This window comes from Hippichthys cyanospilos, chromosome 20, assembly GCF_059441005.1.
Source record: "Hippichthys cyanospilos isolate Australia breed blue-spotted pipefish chromosome 20, RoL_Hcya_1.0, whole genome shotgun sequence".
Classification (NCBI taxonomy): domain Eukaryota; kingdom Metazoa; phylum Chordata; class Actinopteri; order Syngnathiformes; family Syngnathidae; genus Hippichthys; species Hippichthys cyanospilos.
The window spans coordinates 11,130,661-11,148,564 of NC_142388.1; the positions used below are offsets into that span (position 1 = coordinate 11,130,661).

At 39.5% G+C, this 17,904-nt stretch overlaps 1 protein-coding gene across 1 annotated transcript in view; it reads left to right on the plus strand.

The window, feature by feature from the left end:
- The window catches only part of runx2b (RUNX family transcription factor 2b), a 66,471-nt gene that overhangs the window by 31,864 nt on the left and 16,703 nt on the right, over window positions 1–17,904 (plus strand). Inside the window, exons 3-5 of the mRNA XM_088403734.1 lie at window positions 5,232–5,545; window positions 7,302–7,458; window positions 12,495–12,599. Of these exons, the coding sequence (XP_088259860.1) occupies window positions 5,232–5,545; window positions 7,302–7,458; window positions 12,495–12,599 (576 nt within the window). The remainder of the gene's footprint in view (window positions 1–5,231; window positions 5,546–7,301; window positions 7,459–12,494; window positions 12,600–17,904) is intronic.

Genomic DNA, 17,904 nt, shown 5'->3' on the forward strand with positions numbered 1-17,904 from the left:
TCCCCTGATTCTTCTTTGGATTCCAGTTCTGCCATATTTTTGGATCTTTGTGCATGCACAGCTTTTTTGGTATCTTCCCATAAATGTTCAACGATGTTTAAGTCTGGAGACCATGAAGGCCTTTCCAAAACTATAGCTTGCATTTCTTGAGGTAGACCATGGTGGATTTTGAGGTTTGTTTAAGATCACTATCCTGTTGTAGACTCCATCCTTTTTCTGCTTCCTATAAATACAGATGCTTCTTCCAGATTCTTCTTCCAGAAATGTTTGGTATTTTGTGGAGTCCATTCTTTTGTCCACCTGAGCAATGCTTGCTGTCGCACTGGCTGCAACACAACCCTAAACCATGACGGATCCACCCACATATTTAACAGTTGGCAAAGTGTTCTTTTTTTTTTTTTTTTTTTTTTTTTGCAATGCTGTCCTTTTTTTTTTTTTCCAAACATGACTTTGCTTAGTGTTACAAAAGGGCTAAAATTGTCCTCAGAACTTGTTTCCAGAGGTCACCAGGCCTGTTGCATAGTTTGGAAGTTGTGTTTTATGATGCAGGTAAATATGTCTTATGTAGACTCTTCCATGAAGGTCTGTCCGCTTTGTGCGTATCACAGTGGAAGTTTGCACCACCACTCCTGAGTCTCCTAAATTTTCCCGTAGAGTCAAATGCAGGTTTTGATTCATTTTTTCTGACCTGCTCTCATGAGCTTCCAGATCTCATCTTGACCTCCACAGGTCCTCTCACCTGCCATTGCTTTTTTATTCATTGGATTATGGAAAATGCAAGATGAAAAGACATTGCTATCCATCCCGGCATAACCGACATCTTGGTTGCTGAGGGATGTCATGATGTCACCCAGATTAAGGTTACTGGCCCTCGTCATTTGTTGTCCGTGAGCGTGTCAGCTCACCCTCTGGTTCCAGCCTCGCTGCCGTTCCCATCTCGCTTTTATCCCACTGATTGGCTCTTTTGGCTGTATCCCGAACCTGGCGGGTCTGGCAGGCGTCCTCCCCAACGTGGAAACATCTCTCTTTTAACCGAAAGCCTCGTCGTTCTCCAAGAAGCTGTAATTAAGGGTCTTGAAAAATGCACCACTGTGAAATGGAGCCTTAATCCTCGCGTCTATCCCTCTCCTCGCAGATGAAGGCTGGTTTAAAAAAAAAGAAAAACAGGCCAAGCCTCTGTTGCACAGTCATGTTTTTAGCATCGGTACCATAATACAATGGTACTTTCAGATATGCTGCCAGCCAAAGTGGAAAAAAGGAGAGCCAAAAGGGACAAAACATGGCATGTTAAAAACGTATGTTTTTTTGGGTAATACTTCGATTGTGCACGAGTAGTTCTTTTGGGATTTTGCTGCAAATTTGTAAACTTTTTTGTCGCATTATAGTCAATCCATACTTTTCAGCCTTTTGCTTCAGGCCTGGAGTTTATCTCTATTCCAGATATAATTCCACGACTTGCGTGTATCCATCTGCGACCCGTGAGCTGATGTTTGGGAACATCGGGACAAAATGAAGCATATTCCCGTCGCGCCGGGCTCTTGGAGGGGGAAATGTAACCTAATCGTCTGCTTGATGACATGCCAGATGCGTGTCAGTGCTTTCAGATTTTATATTGTGTCCCTCCGCAATATCGCTTTTTAGTATTACTCTTCTACTTTTCTAATTTTGGGGGGTTACATGATACAGGCAAGTCCTAATTTAGAGCAGTGGTTCTTAAATTGGGTTCCATCGAACCCTAAGGGTTTGGTGAGTCTGTCTCAGGGGTTCTGCAGAACCACCACTGCGGAGGTCAGCACACCGCCGACTTAGTCTATCAATTTGTAAAGGCACGCTGCACTTGGCCATCGCTGGCTGCAGATGATCACGTTACAAAACTCAGCCAATCAGGGCTCCGGGGAATATAGGGCACTCAGTTGTCAACTTATGACGGACGAAAAAATATCCTTTCTTTTTCAATAAAGAAGGATTTGGTGAATGCAAATATGAAACCGGTGGGGTTCAGTACATCCAACAAAGTTAAGAACCACTGATTTAGAATATTTTCAGAGCTTTTATTCTAGTATGAATGACATTGTGCATTGACATGCTGGACATCACTATATGTTCACTATATGACAGTGATCCCTCGCTGCGCCGCACCTCACCTATCACACAAGCTTAAGGGGTGTTCCTACAAGACATCAGGGCTCCTAAAAGACACATGATTGGCACTCTGCACAACAATGAGGGCTGAAGTTGTAACCCGCTCCCGCTCAGAAGTAGAAATCCACTCCACATTGGTGCCCGTGTCTTGTCGGAGTGCCCTTTGAGCTGGTTGACAAATTGACTGGCCAGGCAAGTGAGAATAGTGCTACTTTTTTTTTTTGGTCATTCCGGATTAATTTCTCTGAGGCAGTCACACACACGCGGCTTGATTAGACCGGTAAGAAGGACAGAAAGTTTTGGGATCCTCTTACCTTTTGTAATAAATTGGAATTTCAAACGGAAACTCTGCTTTTTAATCATGTTTGGTCGGCTACTTACTTCACTCTAGTTCGACTTCCGAGCGCCTACTCGTAGGGCAGCTGCAGTTGACCGTGATTCTATGTATAGCCAACTCATTTGAAAAACATATTATATGCTGTTATTTTGCTAAGTTCTATATTAGCTGGGGGGTGCAGTGACATTGTAGCAGGTTTGCGTTGGGAAACAGATTTCTATCAAGGGCACATCTACGGCTCCAGGTGTTCTCATTGTGAAAGTATGCGGGAGTTACAAACTTTTTCAATCGCTGTCAACAATTTTTTTTCCATCATCAAACGGTTCAGTTGCTGAAAAATGTTTCTAGTTTGAATGACTGACATATTATTTTTTTTCCATTTCAGGCACATTGATGCACTTTAAGCAAGTTTTTTTGTTTTGTTTTTTGCTTCAAAATAAGCCACAACTTGTAACCTATGAAAAAGTAAAGTTGATGAAAATGGCTTTTTTTCTCCTTGATTAATATTTAAAAATATACCATTTAAAAGTAAACTTACATTTTTTTTCTTTGTTTTAGTTCTTTTTTTCCCTCCCAAAAAAAGCTCTGCACTAGTTAGGAGATGCTTTTGGCTGGAAAAATATTTCAGAGGGTATACTTTGTATGTGTTTACATTAGGAGCGATGAAATGCTTTCTAATGTTACTTGATGCCTGATTTCAGCTCTTATTTTGAAAGGAATCAAAGACTAGGACACATTAAAAGTTAGAGTGCAGTGGAAAAGCAGCAGTGGCTCTACAGACACACACTCGCCTTGTGTGTCTGATGTGGCAGCCAGGAGACTGACTGGAGACTGATGTCTAATCAGAGGGTTGGGCAAATGGGTGAGAATGAATGAGAGCCTCACAGAGGGTCAATGATGCCCTCTACAGTAGACTCTCAATATAGAAGTATTACCTAAGAACTGACATAACTTTGTACCATTCTGTTTTTCTTTTCTTTTTTTTAAGTTTGTTTTCAATGATTTAAAACGTCTTCATGGTATGTGTAACACCGAAGTGTCACGAAAGTGTGTTTTTAAAAAAATATGTTTTGTTGTTGTTTTTGCGGAGCATAAATTGCGTGAAATGAATTGTGTTTTAATGCAATAACGTTGCATCTTTTTTTTTTATACTTTTTACCATGGGTTAAATGATTTGCCAAACCATAAAGCCTGAGTGTGCCGTTTATTTATTTATGAATTTGTTTCGTTTTGCAGCTGTTGTTTTTGCATTACACGTTTTTTTTTTACCACCGAAGTAATCTGTTTGTGTGTGTGTGTGTATATATATATATATATATATATATATATATATATATATATATATATATATATATATATATATATATATATATATATATATATATATATATATATATATATATATATATATATATATATACACAACAAAATATTTTGCTTTTTGGTTTTAATTGTATGTTTTTGAGAGCAAAAATTATTTTTTGTGCGTATTGTAAAGTAATGCTGTATCAAGCATCAAAAATAGCTAAGGTGCCAAAAGCAATTAGTTTTATGATGCTTTAATGATTTTTTTTTCGTTTGTTTTGTATTGCGGTTGTGTAGTGATTGTATGGTTTACTTTTTAAATTACATGATAATTTTCATGTTGTTGCCTTTACGTTTACATTTTCACTTATAGTGAAGCTGGTAATTCATTTTTCCATGTATTAAGATTACTCTTTTTTTTAACCAATATTAAAATTTCAATTGGTAAAAGTCTATAAACGCAGTACGTAACTTTGCTTTGATTTAATACGTTTCTTTTTCTTGTGCGTTTTGTACGCATGTTTAGAATGTGCCGTGAATGCAACACACGCACTCTGATAGTCTTTGAATGCAACGCACTTGAAGGAATTGTTCTGGGAACATCTCACACACACCCAAGCGCGCACATTGGAGTTTTTTTCTCATTATCACCGAGGACGCTCCGTGAACGCAACACGCTCTTGGCGCCCTCTGTGCGTGCAACATGGGGCACTGGGTGCCCTCAGTGAACGCAACACGGGGCTCCGGGTGAGCTGCGTGAACGCGACCCGCTCCTGAACACAACACATACTCACACTCGTCGCGCGTTGAACACAGCACACGTGGTCCAAGGAACGCAACACTTTACCGCGCTTGTTGCGGTCGTCTTCTCCGTGGATCATGCGGGTACGTACACGCTTGTGTGTGAGAGGCGTGACGCACCCCCAAGAAGTGCACCGTATTTAGCAACTTTAAAAAAAAAGAAAAAAACCGGAGCCTAAAATCTTCCCATCCTCATTCGAAACGGGTAAAGAAGGAAGTATTTTTTTTTTCAATCGCAAGGGTTTTCTATTAGAAATGTTATTTTTAATATTGAAGATTTTTTTTTTTTTAATGGAGTGAATGACTCCCGCCAACACTTTTAAAATCGTCTGCGACGCACCAGGAAACTGCATAGACTTCTTTTTTAAGCCCCCACAGCGTGGACGTCCATTTGAAGTTATTTATAGCCGCACATGCGTGGTGGCGCGCGGACTTTTTAAGAAGCCGCAGAGACCACCACCCTCACCACCACGACCACCCTCCTCCTCCTTTTTCTCACACTCCCCACGCGTGGTTTTTCCTCCTCCTGCCCGGGAGAAAGGAGGCTTTCCCACTCGCGGTCTTACCGAGGAAGGAGCGCAACTTGGTTGCCGGTTTAATTGGTTTTTAATCCACCTCCCGTTGTTTGTCATGCGCATCCCCGTAGACCCGAGCGCCAGCCGGAGGTTCAGCCCGCCGTCGAGCAGCCTGCAGCCGCTCGCGGGCAAGATGACGGACGTCAGCTCCCCGGGTGTCGGTGGCGGCGGCGGCGGGGGAGGAGGAGGAGGAGGTGGGCAGGCGGACGCGGCTTCGGCGGCTGCCGCGGTGGTGCCTCGGCTGCGAGCGCACGAGAACCGCAGCATGGCCGAGATCATCGCCGACCATCCGGCCGAGCTGGTGCGCACCGACAGCCCCAACTTTTTGTGCTCAGTCCTGCCGTCGCACTGGCGCTGTAACAAGACTTTGCCGGTTGCTTTCAAGGTGAGTCGAAATTCACAAATGATATATAGACTTCTTTTTAAATTCACAAAAAAATGTCCAGTAAAAATAATAATATTGGACATGTTTTGAAGGACACATATTTTGTCATTTAAAACAGAGATTTCAATAAGTTAACTTTGTTTATTTGTTCTTCGTAAAACACCACAAATAATGATTTATTAATAATAAAAGTGTTCGGGTTTATTGGCACAAAGACAGTCTAGAAAGGGGAGTGCTCGCCAAAAATAATTTCAACCTAAAAAAAAAACATTTAAAATGACTGATGTGTTGTTTTCAATTCTAAGCACATTTACTGCCGGTGTGATTTTTTTTCATGTGAAACTTTCCTTTGAGTTATAAAAGATGGATCAAACACTGTAAAAGTGTGCTGAAACGTGTTACTTGGCTACAAAACGCAGTTTCTCAAAAAAAGAAATGCTCTCTCTTTTTAGCAAGCCTTTTATTGCTGTCTGAATAGTTTTAGCAGCTGCCAGGTCTTTTCGTTGTTGTTATCTCCTTCCAGGAATCTTAATGAGAATCTTAGTCAGGGTTTTTTTTTCTGTTATGAAAATTAAGACGCACTGAAGATGTTTTGATGTTCGTCATACGACTTACTGTCTAATTACCTCTGACTGGGATTTGGCATGTTGCCATATTTTGCGTCCTTTAATGCACTTGGCATTGGATAAAGGTACGGCGGATTTATTTATTTATTTATTTATTTATTTATTTATTTATTTATTTGTCAGCCATTATTCCAGGGGGTATTTCTATCTGGCTTTGATGGATGTCTGCTTGAATTATTGCACAAGCATTTATGAGTGAAATGTTTTTGTAAAATTCTTCTGATGTTTTATTTGCTTCATGAATTGCATTGAGAAATGTCACTAAGTGAAACCTTAATGGCTATGTTTTGTTTGTTTGGTGGTGAGCCAACATTGAAAGGAGAGACTGATGAAAAAGGGATCAGGGCCTAAAAGATGACCTATTTTTTGTTTTAGTTAAAAATACATAAATAAAATAATATATTGCTAAACAACAAAGCTTGAACACTTCTACTTGAAACACCTTTAAAATAATGCTTGTTCTCAATGTCTTTCTCACAAAGTTTTTCTAAATAAGAGGCCAAGTTCATTTGTTTTTGTTTGTTTGTTTGGTTCTCTATTATTTAATCCAAAGGTAGCAACTAGTTATTCTGGGGTCCATTATTTAAAAATACATGTACTAGGTCAAACAATAGAAAGATAAATCACAAAATAAAAGACAATGTTGTTGAGAAATAAATAGACATGCTGTATATATAAATACAAAAAACTCAAACAATATAGCCTGCATACATTTATAACTGCCAATAGAGCAACTAATAACAACATTTAGAAACGCTTTATTAGCGCAACCTTGAGACTAATTTGAAAACATTTCATCTTTTGCTTTAAGACTCATCAAGAGACACTGTGTGCGTTTGTTTCAAGCTGTTTATCACTGCCATTTTTTTTTTTTACTTTAAAACCGACACAAAACAAAAGTATTAACAAGAATGAACCTATGTATTTGTATATTTTAAAAGTTTAACAAAAAAAAAACAATCATTAAGTCGAAACATCTTAATGATAACATGATGGAACTGCCATTGACAGGCTAATGGATTTCATCATGGGACTACTTGCTAAATTTTTATATATAAAATTGAATGAGAACGAGTGCGTCAATAAATGAATGAATACATTAGTGAGTCATTTTGTGTTGTTACTTGCAGGTTGTGGCACTTGGGGACATAACAGACGGCACGGTGGTGACGGTGATGGCGGGCAATGACGAGAACTACTCGGCCGAGCTGCGCAACGCCTCAGGCGTGATGAAGAACCAGGTGGCACGCTTCAATGACCTGCGCTTTGTAGGCCGCAGTGGCCGAGGTAAAGATACGTGCATTCATATACACACGCACACGCACTCAACTCGTTGGTGAGGATTAGTGGTCCCCTTCGCTTACGTGGCAACCACCGAACGGTCTCTCCCACGTCCGGCGCACGCCTGATTCAAAGCCTCTACTTGCAAGGCCGTTACAGACATACAAACCTCTTCCAAGGCCAAACGGCCCTAATTGGAATCAGCATGCACCCCTCCTGTGTATAGCTGAATGTTGTTAAGAATACAAATAGAAGAACAAACAGTGAGTAGTAAGGCCTGGCCTTGCACCCCAAATCAGAAATCACTGTTGGCGCACCATATAACCACTAAGTTCCTAATCCTTTCGAGTCAGAGTACTTCTGCCCAAAAACACGTCACAGTCCAAAAAAATTAAAAATCCAATTTGATCATAATGGTAACTGAGGTGCACATTGTCTACACCTACCAAGCTGTCATGTTCATTTATTGAAAAATCTTTATGTTCCAATATAGCTACGTCAACCAATGGAAAGGTTTTTATTTTAATCATTGTGCAGTATTTTGGCTAATCCTTAGTTCTTTACATCAAATGCATTTCACATCAAAGGGAAAGCATTGAAAGAAGGCACTAGGGAGCTGAAATTTCACCCAGATGTCGAAAACATGTCAAAGTTCAAAATGGCATGACCACTTACTTATCACACTCAGAGGAGTGTGCCATCCCTTGGCTCAAATACTGCAAGATTGACATGGAAGAAAATGACCCGAAAATGATTCAAATGCGGCATCAGGTTGAAAATCACTTGCCTTAAACATCCAGGACCCTTCACCATTGGCTGAACCCAGATTGTTGTTTTGATTTTAGTAAAATTTTAAATCCATCCATATCGCTCATGTCATAGCTAGCACTAAGCTAATAAATGAGGTTTTCACTAGTCCAGCACCCAAGTTGGCAAACTCCTCGTGCTAGTTATCACGGCGTAAGAGGCCAGCCGTATATGTACAACAAAGGGCATTAATACACAGCCTACATGGTCTTCGTTTACTGAATACTTAAGCTAATGTAATGCTTAATTGGCGACTAAAACCTCTGCAAACATTTTCCACTCGAAGACAATATGTAATGACGCATTTGGGTCGAATCGTAAAATTGTGATTCAGCATTCGTTTCCAACAGTCAATTCGCAACTCATTCTGAGTCAGCACCGATTTGTTCCATAAGGAGTAAAAAATAAATCAAATGCCGAGTCATCGTGTCCAGTATATATTCTTCATCCACTACAAAAATTGATAGTATTACAGCAGCCTAGGTCATTTCCAGTAGATGTGAAAGTGTTATATGTTACAGACATGATCATGGAATGATTTACTTGTATCTCAAGGCACCACTGTATGAGGAAATGGGATCTCAAGTGGACATGCATGAGACGGTTTAAAAACATTCCAACTCATGGAAATATGCCTTCCAGACATGACTTAAATCTTGTTTTCATTGGTTCTTCAGCCACTCTTTTCATAGCACTTACAAAAACAAAAGTCAAAAAGTGAACATACATGAGAGTCATACCAGCACTTCTGCATAATGTAACAAACAAAAAACAATTCAACCAAACAATGCATCTTCCTTGGCGGAGGTAATGACCACTACCTGCGCCATGTTCTGTCTCTCCTTCGAGCCGGCCCAGTTATCAAAGTGTTTGGCCTGTTGCCGCGGAAACGTGTCACAGAATCTGGCAACAGGAAGTGACATGGGAGCCTAGGGGCGAGAGATCAGACTACGAGGTGTCTGAAATGAATACCCGGCTGGCGGTGACGAGACAGGATGCTGATGTTGGTGACACATCGGGGCCGTGACAGCGGCGATTGATAGCGCAGGTAGCTAAGCGTAAATGGATACTGATGATAGTGTCATCAGCTGTGATAGGGTGGCAGTGGAACATCGAAAGGCAGACGTTAAATCCAGCATGCTACTACAATTCCATGCAGTCCATACAGTGTTTATGATTGCATAGTTATTAAATATCTTGTCGACGCAACTAATAGATATGTATGTGCTTAATGAAAGCTGCAGCATATGAATTGAAATGAGGTTATACTCATCACATTATGAAAGCATTAAAACTATTTGAGTAATATCAAACAAAATGAAATGGTTGACTAGCCTTAAGCGAGCATAATTTGCTTCCTATTTGGAAGATTGCATTCGAGTTTTCATTTCCTCAAAATGATAGTGGAGAGCCACGAGTCAGGACTCAATACAAACACAACCTTGTCCTGAAATCATTTTTAATCGCCATTTTAGGGCTCTAAAAACTTAAAGACTTAATTATGCTGCCATTTTATTGTACAGTGCCAGTTGTCACCATCCAGCATGAATTAGCTGCCAGCTAGCTGCACCTGAGAGCTTTACATTGGCTGTTGAGAGCAGTCAGATAACTCTCCATGCTTTGATATTGACAGCCTGACAGTTGCCCTTCATATTCTTGAACAAACCTTTGAACAGCCCTGCCTCATACCTGTATTCTGTGGTTCTGACGTCACTTCTTCTCGAACAAAATGCATGGGGAGAAAATTAGATGTGCTAAGGCTTTCAATATGTTTTCAAATTTTCTAAAGTACATGTTTAAAAAAAACAGTCACTTTTGCGTTCCTTTGTGTTTTGCGGTTAATGCGGACCAGAAAACACCCGCTACAGATGAATACCGTGAATTTACCCTCCCGACAGTATGTACTACATAGTGTATGAAGTGTTTATAATCAAACTTCCATCCATCCGTTTTCAAGAGCCGCTTGTCATCACAAGAATCGTAGGCTCGCTAGTGCTTGGTGAGCAGCCGCTAACTCTGCCTGCAGCTCTGAGCACTACCCCCCCAACCCGCCATTTATTTACATTTATTTAAATGGCCAAATAGTCATTTTTTCCTATTTACACATGCATCCCCTCACACACACACACACACCCCTCCCCCCATGTACATCTCCACACAGCTCTCTCACTCACAGCCACAAGTGCACCACCCTTATGTAATGCCATGTCTCTGTCAATGAAGAATGACAAGCAGTGGTTTAGTTATGGGCAAAAGTGCCTTCATTTGTGGCTGAACAACACCAAGTATTAACAGTCTGGTTAACTGCTTCAGACTCCGCAACTGAGCGTGGAAGGGTTATTGAAGTACATCATGTAGGTGCTTCTATAAATTGGCGGTCTTGGGGAGCACTGAGGCCACAAAACCTGAAGCTCGAAATGGCGAGGGAACACATACGAAGCCTTCAGAAGGCGAGCCAACGGATGTGTCCACTTCACATCCCAACACAGCACCCACCTGTCGCATGTAGACTCATGTTTACAGTCGGCCACGCACGGACAGCTGCCCCGATGAGTCGCCGCATTTAACCCCCTCGGCCCTCCCCTGTTTCCTGTCCCCCGCCCGGCTTTGCTCGTCGCCACGGTTACATGATACATACCTTTTCAAGTTTTGGTAGCGCTGCTGACCTGCTGTCTGTGATTCACAGCATTCCTGTTGCTGACACACACTTCCACTCACAAAGTTGGATTCAAGTGAATTCAACCCCGGTTATCTTGACTCAACTCAATTCTTGTTGTATCTCCTATTTGCTTTACCCTTATTAAAGCACAACTAAACTGATTCAAACATTTCCTATAAAGTGTTCACAGTCTTTTGCTGTTGAGAAATGAGACTAACATACTTTGTGGAAGTTAAAGGGATACTAAACCTATTTAGCCATTATAAGCACTAAAAAGTTTGTTTTGTCAATGATTAATAGAAAAAGCAAACTATTTTTCACATACAATTAATGCCTTTAACCATCTCCAGGCAGTCATTGCAGATTTACAACTATTGGCAAAATTATTATTTTTTTTCTGCTGAGAATGGCTAAATAAATGTATTATCCCTTTAAAACAGTGCTTCTCAATGATATTTTGCAAAGTCCCCCCCAGGAAAAAGAAAATCTTTCAGCCCCCCCTTCGAGCCAAATCCAAATTGAATTATCTATAAAAATGGTATGCATATATCTAAAACTGTTTCATTTTTTACCTTGAAAGAACAAAAATATGTGTCAACTTTCAACAACCGCTAAATACTTTTTACAGTGTTTATACAGGTGACAGGTTCGTCAAAAACAGAAAAAAAATGAAAAAGAACAGCAAATTGCAATGTCTGGAAAAAAAAGACAATCCTTATTTTCTTGCAATTACATTTCACATGGCAAAAACAAAGCCTTTTCCCTCACGCCCCACGATTTAAGAAGGACGGCTTTAAAAGAAGACTCACTTGCATAATGCTCCAAATATGAGTCAAAACATGCTGGCTTCAAGCTATTCATTTATTACTACCAGACGGTTTACTTAAATGCTGCCGCATAAAACAAAAGAGAATTAAACATTGTGTACGCAGTAAATTGTTCAACCAAACCATCGTTTCTCCTTAATGAATGTCCACTAGCTTAACGCTAAATGCCACTAGCAGGCTAATGGAAATTAGCATAGATGTTCTAATAATTACAAAATTCCAGACATCAAATTTAATTTCAACCCAACACTTGACATTATTCAATGGCTTGTAAAAATGTGTGACCTATACTAATACATATACTATTTTAAAATGGCAAAATATGGTTCATTTTTACACTGAAAAAGGCATCCTATTCTCTTAGTTAATAAGAACACTGCAACGCTTCCAGTATACCTCAGCTTTGCCCAGCATGTTACGGCACAACCTCCTACCCCAAAGGCACAACACAAAATTCCTACTACATGCCTGTATATTGAGACATCCAACAAGAAATGTAAACGATGAACAGCAGTTTAGTTGCGTGTTGGCTGTTTGGGGACAGGAAGCGCCAATTAAAAGAGCCCACTCACTCTTGGAAAGAGGCCACATAAAGCTGTCGTGTCTCCTCTAGTCAAGTGCTTGTGACACAAGCCGCCGTTGTCCATCGCCCCCAGTTTGTATTAAATGCGGCGCGTTGTCCCTCAGGCGCATGGCGTGTCAACGTTGGTAATGATAATGACGATGATGTCATTTTCATGTCGCCGCAGGCAAAAGCTTCACGCTGACCATCACTGTGTTCACCAACCCACCGCAAGTCGCCACTTACCACAGAGCCATCAAAGTTACAGTGGACGGACCGCGAGAGCCCAGGAGTGAGTACACGAAGTACACATGCTTTAAACATTAGGAATAAAAATGTGTTGTCTTCTTAAATTGTCACCGACACATGTGAACTGTTGCTAACCAACAACCATTTGTTCCTGTTATGTTGTGGGTCAAACTGACCCATTTGAAATTTAATGTTGATTGTAGTTAGTTTGGTCCAAGACCTCCACTTGGCGGATCATTTGGACTCATTTTTGTGAATGCATTTTTGTTATTAGGTTTTTGACATTTTTTTGCGACTTTTTGATGAATAACCAAAACCCGGGTCAAAATGACCCGGGTATATTATTGCTGTTTCAGGGGGGGGGCTTTGGTAGTTAGCAGGGTTAAGCGTGCAAATTAAGTTTTTGAAACATTTGGTTAATTACCCATGACCTTGGGTGAAATTGACCCATGAAGTTATTAGTATTGCAAGGAACTAAACGTAACACACAGGTCTAATTTAATTATTGTCTTGTTACTTTGTGGGTTTCCAAGAAACAAAAGAGTTTTTGACACTTTTGAAAAATTAAACATGCCTCAGGGTCATATTGACCCAGGATGTTATTAGTATTGCAGGGAAATAAACATAACACACAGGTCTAATTTATTAGCTTTTAACTTTGTGAGTTTCCAACAAAATAAAGAGTTTTTGACTCTCATGTAAAATTAAACATCCCTCCGGGTCATATTGACCCAGGATTTTAGTAGTGGAAACAAATGTAACACACAGGGTTTCCAAGAAGAAAAAAATAATAATAAAAAAAAAAATGGACACTTACGGAAAATTGAACATGTCTCTGGCTTATATTGACCCAAAGACATTATTAGTGTTCATGAAAAAAGATCATAACATTGGTTTGAATTAAATAATGGGTTGTATTACACATGTTTCTGACACGTTTGACTGACTACAACTGCCCCGGGTCAACGTGACATTTTTGCTATTTCTTGCAAAGAAACATAACAGGAGGGTTAAGTAGTGTTGAGCCCACTTGACGTATTCTTGCTAATTTCAACTTAAACCTTTCTGAGGAAAAAGTGAAAAACTGACTCATAAACATACATATATACTGTACGGACATATACATACAGTTTAACACAAAAATCTTCAAACCAGACAGCGAACGTAAAAACATTTCAAGACTGATTTTTGGCCACTTTTTTACCTAGACGTTCAAGTATACATCTTGAGATATTAGCACTATGGCGGCAGTAAACCAGGTTAGTTTCGCATTAAGCAGGAGTTTGACAGAAATTGAACACGACACGTTATTTAACGGCACTCCCCAGTTAAAGTTTACTGTCAAACTAAAGATTCGGGGCTATACAAATAAGATTTGATTGATTGATTTGATTGATAAAATAAAGAATTACACTTGGTGTATTTAAAACAAATGCACTTTTTTTTTTAATTTGCTAGCTTAATGCTAACACATAATAGGAAATGAACTCTTTCAGTGCCAAGCATTATCGTAAACCCGCTAATCACATATTTCGTAGCTATCGAGTGCAACCCTCCCATCCTATGGTCACACTTAATTACTCGATAAGCCTAAAATTAAGAGGAGCGCTGGCCATGAGTGTCATCATTCATAAAAGTCAAAAACGCAGTCACTGGCAGAAGTATTTTACTGTACATGACGAGAACTCTTATCGTTGGCAAGGAAGGAGTTAAATACCAATAAATATCATCTTTGGCTGTGTTGTGACGCTTTGGATATTTGAATAAAAATAGTACAGACAAGCAGCTTACTCGCATTCACAGACTCAGGCATTAATTTTTCCCTTTTTGTGCCAAATGGCTAACATTACGTTAGCTTACCGCAATACAGAGTAAGAACACTGTGTCGCACGCGCATTCCCCATGCTGTCTTTCTGTAAGCACCAAGACAGTGAGGTGCAGATTAAAATTCCCAAGAGGCTACACTGGGTAGCAAGATTGCTAGCATCAGCCCCTTTTAATAGGCTGTATAAAAACAACTGAGCAGGAAGTTGGGGGGGGGGGGACTTTACTATAGTTGAGTCGTTCGTGCCAGCTGGTCTGGCACACAGCTGTTTGCCTCCTTTTAGAGAAATTTACCAAAAAAAAAAATAAATAAATAAAGAGAAAATCATTATTGATGTGACAAACAAGGCTCACATGTGGCAGCGGGACACAGCGGAGCCGGCAGACACTCACGTTAGCAAGCGATGCCGTCCGTGCCGCTAGGAAAGCTGCTAGCCCTGCCAAGAACACACTCACGCATATACTCACACACACACGCGCGAGCCTGCTCGCTGCGTTTGATCAAAAGCATTTCCTGCGCATCTGCTGCCGCGAGTCACATGACTTTTTTAGGCCGTTGTTTGGTGGCCAACAGATGAAACTCAACAATAAACGATTTACTGTATGACAACACAAACTTGCACTTTGAAAAATGATGAAAGGTGCCAAAATATGGCCATACCCCATAAGCATTTACACTTGACAGTACGGATTCAGTTCATTTCAGGTTGTAGGTTCCTCGTGGATTCATAAAACGTTTTCAAAGGCATTGAATGTTTTAATATAAAAAGAAGGCCTTATTTGCAAGTAAAATGTCTACATAGATACTGTTTAACGTATATCAATGATGTTATCAGCGGCTAGTCAACATAGACTCGACTTTCATCACATTAGCACAGAAGCGTGCAACTGCCAATGAGGAGTAAATATTTTTTGACAATCAAACTTGTTTGAATGTACCTGCAAAAACACTCAAACATAGTTACATGTGTGTTAAGTTTGAAAATACATTTGAATGTGCATGCAAATATGTGCAAAGGTATAAGACTTGCAAATGCCTTCAAACATACTTGCAATACATTAAAGCGTATTTATTGGCTAGATTCTCATGCTGCACATACCCCATTGCATTATGGGGAAAGAAATTATGTGTTCTTAACATTTAGCTTATAAGTACATTCCAACGTGCTTACAAATAAGCTCCAACGTACTTGCAAGTATGTTCCAACATATTTACATATACTTTTAAACATATATTTAAATGTATTGTAACATATTTTGAATACGTTTGAAAGTATTTCTTCATACATTTAAACATAGTTGTGAATACATTTGAATGAGTTTGCCATTGACAAAAAAAAAATTAAAAATCTGATGTTGTGCAGCCTTAATGTGTGTTGGTGTGTGTGTGCGCGCAAGTGTGGCTCAAGACACATGTTGTATAAGTGTGTGATTATATGTTAATGGTGTCATTAGCAGAGTGCAGGCACAGTGCAACTAATAGAGCTCATTAAATGTCATTTGCAGCTAATAAGTGGCGGGGAGTGGCCAAGTGCCGGCTAAGGTGCGCTAGTGTGTGCGTGTTGGTGTGAGAGAGAGAAGCACTCGCACACACACACACACATACAACAGTAGCAGAACGCACACTTCCTCTTGGCAAATCTTCAGTTAGTCAATCAAATTGATGTTAGACTCACACGAGAGGTGACACAAAACATTGTGGTGTCACACAACGTTAGCGTTGTGGCTAAGCCAGCGTGTGTGTGTGTTTTGTGGAGGTCAGAGTGTTAACAAGTCTGGTGAGGCGGCAGCGGTTCTGCAGGCCATATTAGTGGTTACTGACAAAGCCCACACATAGACACACATATGCACGCACACACTCACACACACTCAGCCAGGCATTAAAATCCACTCATCTATATAATGCCCTGTAATGACCTACTGACAACTTTATGACAATAAACGTATTGCCTCAGATGGTGACCCAAAACTTTAGCACAGCTATTCCTTTATTGTCCTGATAGAGGTTCAAAAAAGACTGACTGAGTGGGGAAAAAAAAATCCCTCTCTAAATCAAATTTCAAGGGTAAAATAAAGACCAGATAATGGCAAGGCCTTGAAAAGTAGAAAACACATAATTTTGTCAATTATTTGATATGTGAGGGGGAAAAAACAGGCTTTCACAATCACCATGACTCAAAATCATACTGTGGAAATTCCCTTTTTGGTCAAAGCCAAATATTTAGTAATTGTCGCTGGCTGTATTGCAACTTGAATGGTTTTCTTTTTTTTTTTTTTTTAATGCCACACATGGTTGCATCAAAATTAACCAGATTTTTTTTTTTTTTTTTTTTTTTTTTAGAAAAAGAAATTCTTTGAGTTAATCAAAAGAGCATGTCTTCTAATTAGTCCATTGAGTTCTTTATAGACATTGACACACATTCTTTATGGAATTGAACAATTATATAAGCAGTCAACAAGAGTTGAACAAGCAGATTTTACACTATCATTGTTGCTATGTTAATTTTAGTATACAGTATTTAAACATGGAAATCGGCTCATTTAAATACAGAAATATTATTTTTCTCAATTGTATATATTCAATTTGGTTAGAGATAATTAACCAGCAATTCATTTAACTCTTGGGAAAATTTACATCAAAATAAACACTTAAGAGGCTAAAAAATATTGCATAGATTGAACTTTTGCATAGAACTTTCAATATGTCGTCTTGTCATCTCTTCTAAATGCTTGCAAACAGGAGGTTGAGAGGTACAACCTGCAGATGGCAAATGTTGCCCATGTTGGGCTCATTTACTGCCACTATAAATTGGTAATATTGTCAGTTTTGGACATATTGAAAACCCCATGTTTTATCACACTTTTCTCCCAATTTTTGCATTAATCCTTTCAATGGCAACTCGCAAACAGGGTGCAATGGAAAATTTTGTGTTGGGACCCATGTGTTAGGCGCTAGCGGATAACTTGTAACATTTGCAAGCCTTTCAATGACTTCATTGACTTAGCCTGACTCCCATGATGCAAAGTTCTTGGTATTCATGGGAATTGTAGTTGACAAAAGACTTCAATCCAAGAACTTAATGTTGCAAAGTTGTTGTTAAGCGTTTTATTTCATGCAATGCATAACATCATATCTGCATGGTCCCATTTTTCTCACAAAATAAATGAATAAAATCTGTAAATCTGAAAAATGTTGAACAAAATGACAGAAAGAAGTCAGCAAATTAATATGATATAATATAATAAACAAATATTACAAGACTTGCATCATGGTTGTCTACGTTGATACATTTCCTGTGATATTAAATCTCCGTGTATTGCATCTTTTTTGTGCTGTGTGTCATCAAACAACAAATCAGTGATAATAGGAGTCACACGCCAACTAAAAAGTGAGGGAGTCGTTTGAGAAGGCAAAAAAAAAGGAACAAAAGGAACTTTCAAACTTTTGCAGAGGCAGCCAGTCAATTGTGCAAAGTTCCCTGAAGGTGTGCCAAGTGTGCGTCTCAACGAGCGAGCGAGTGTGA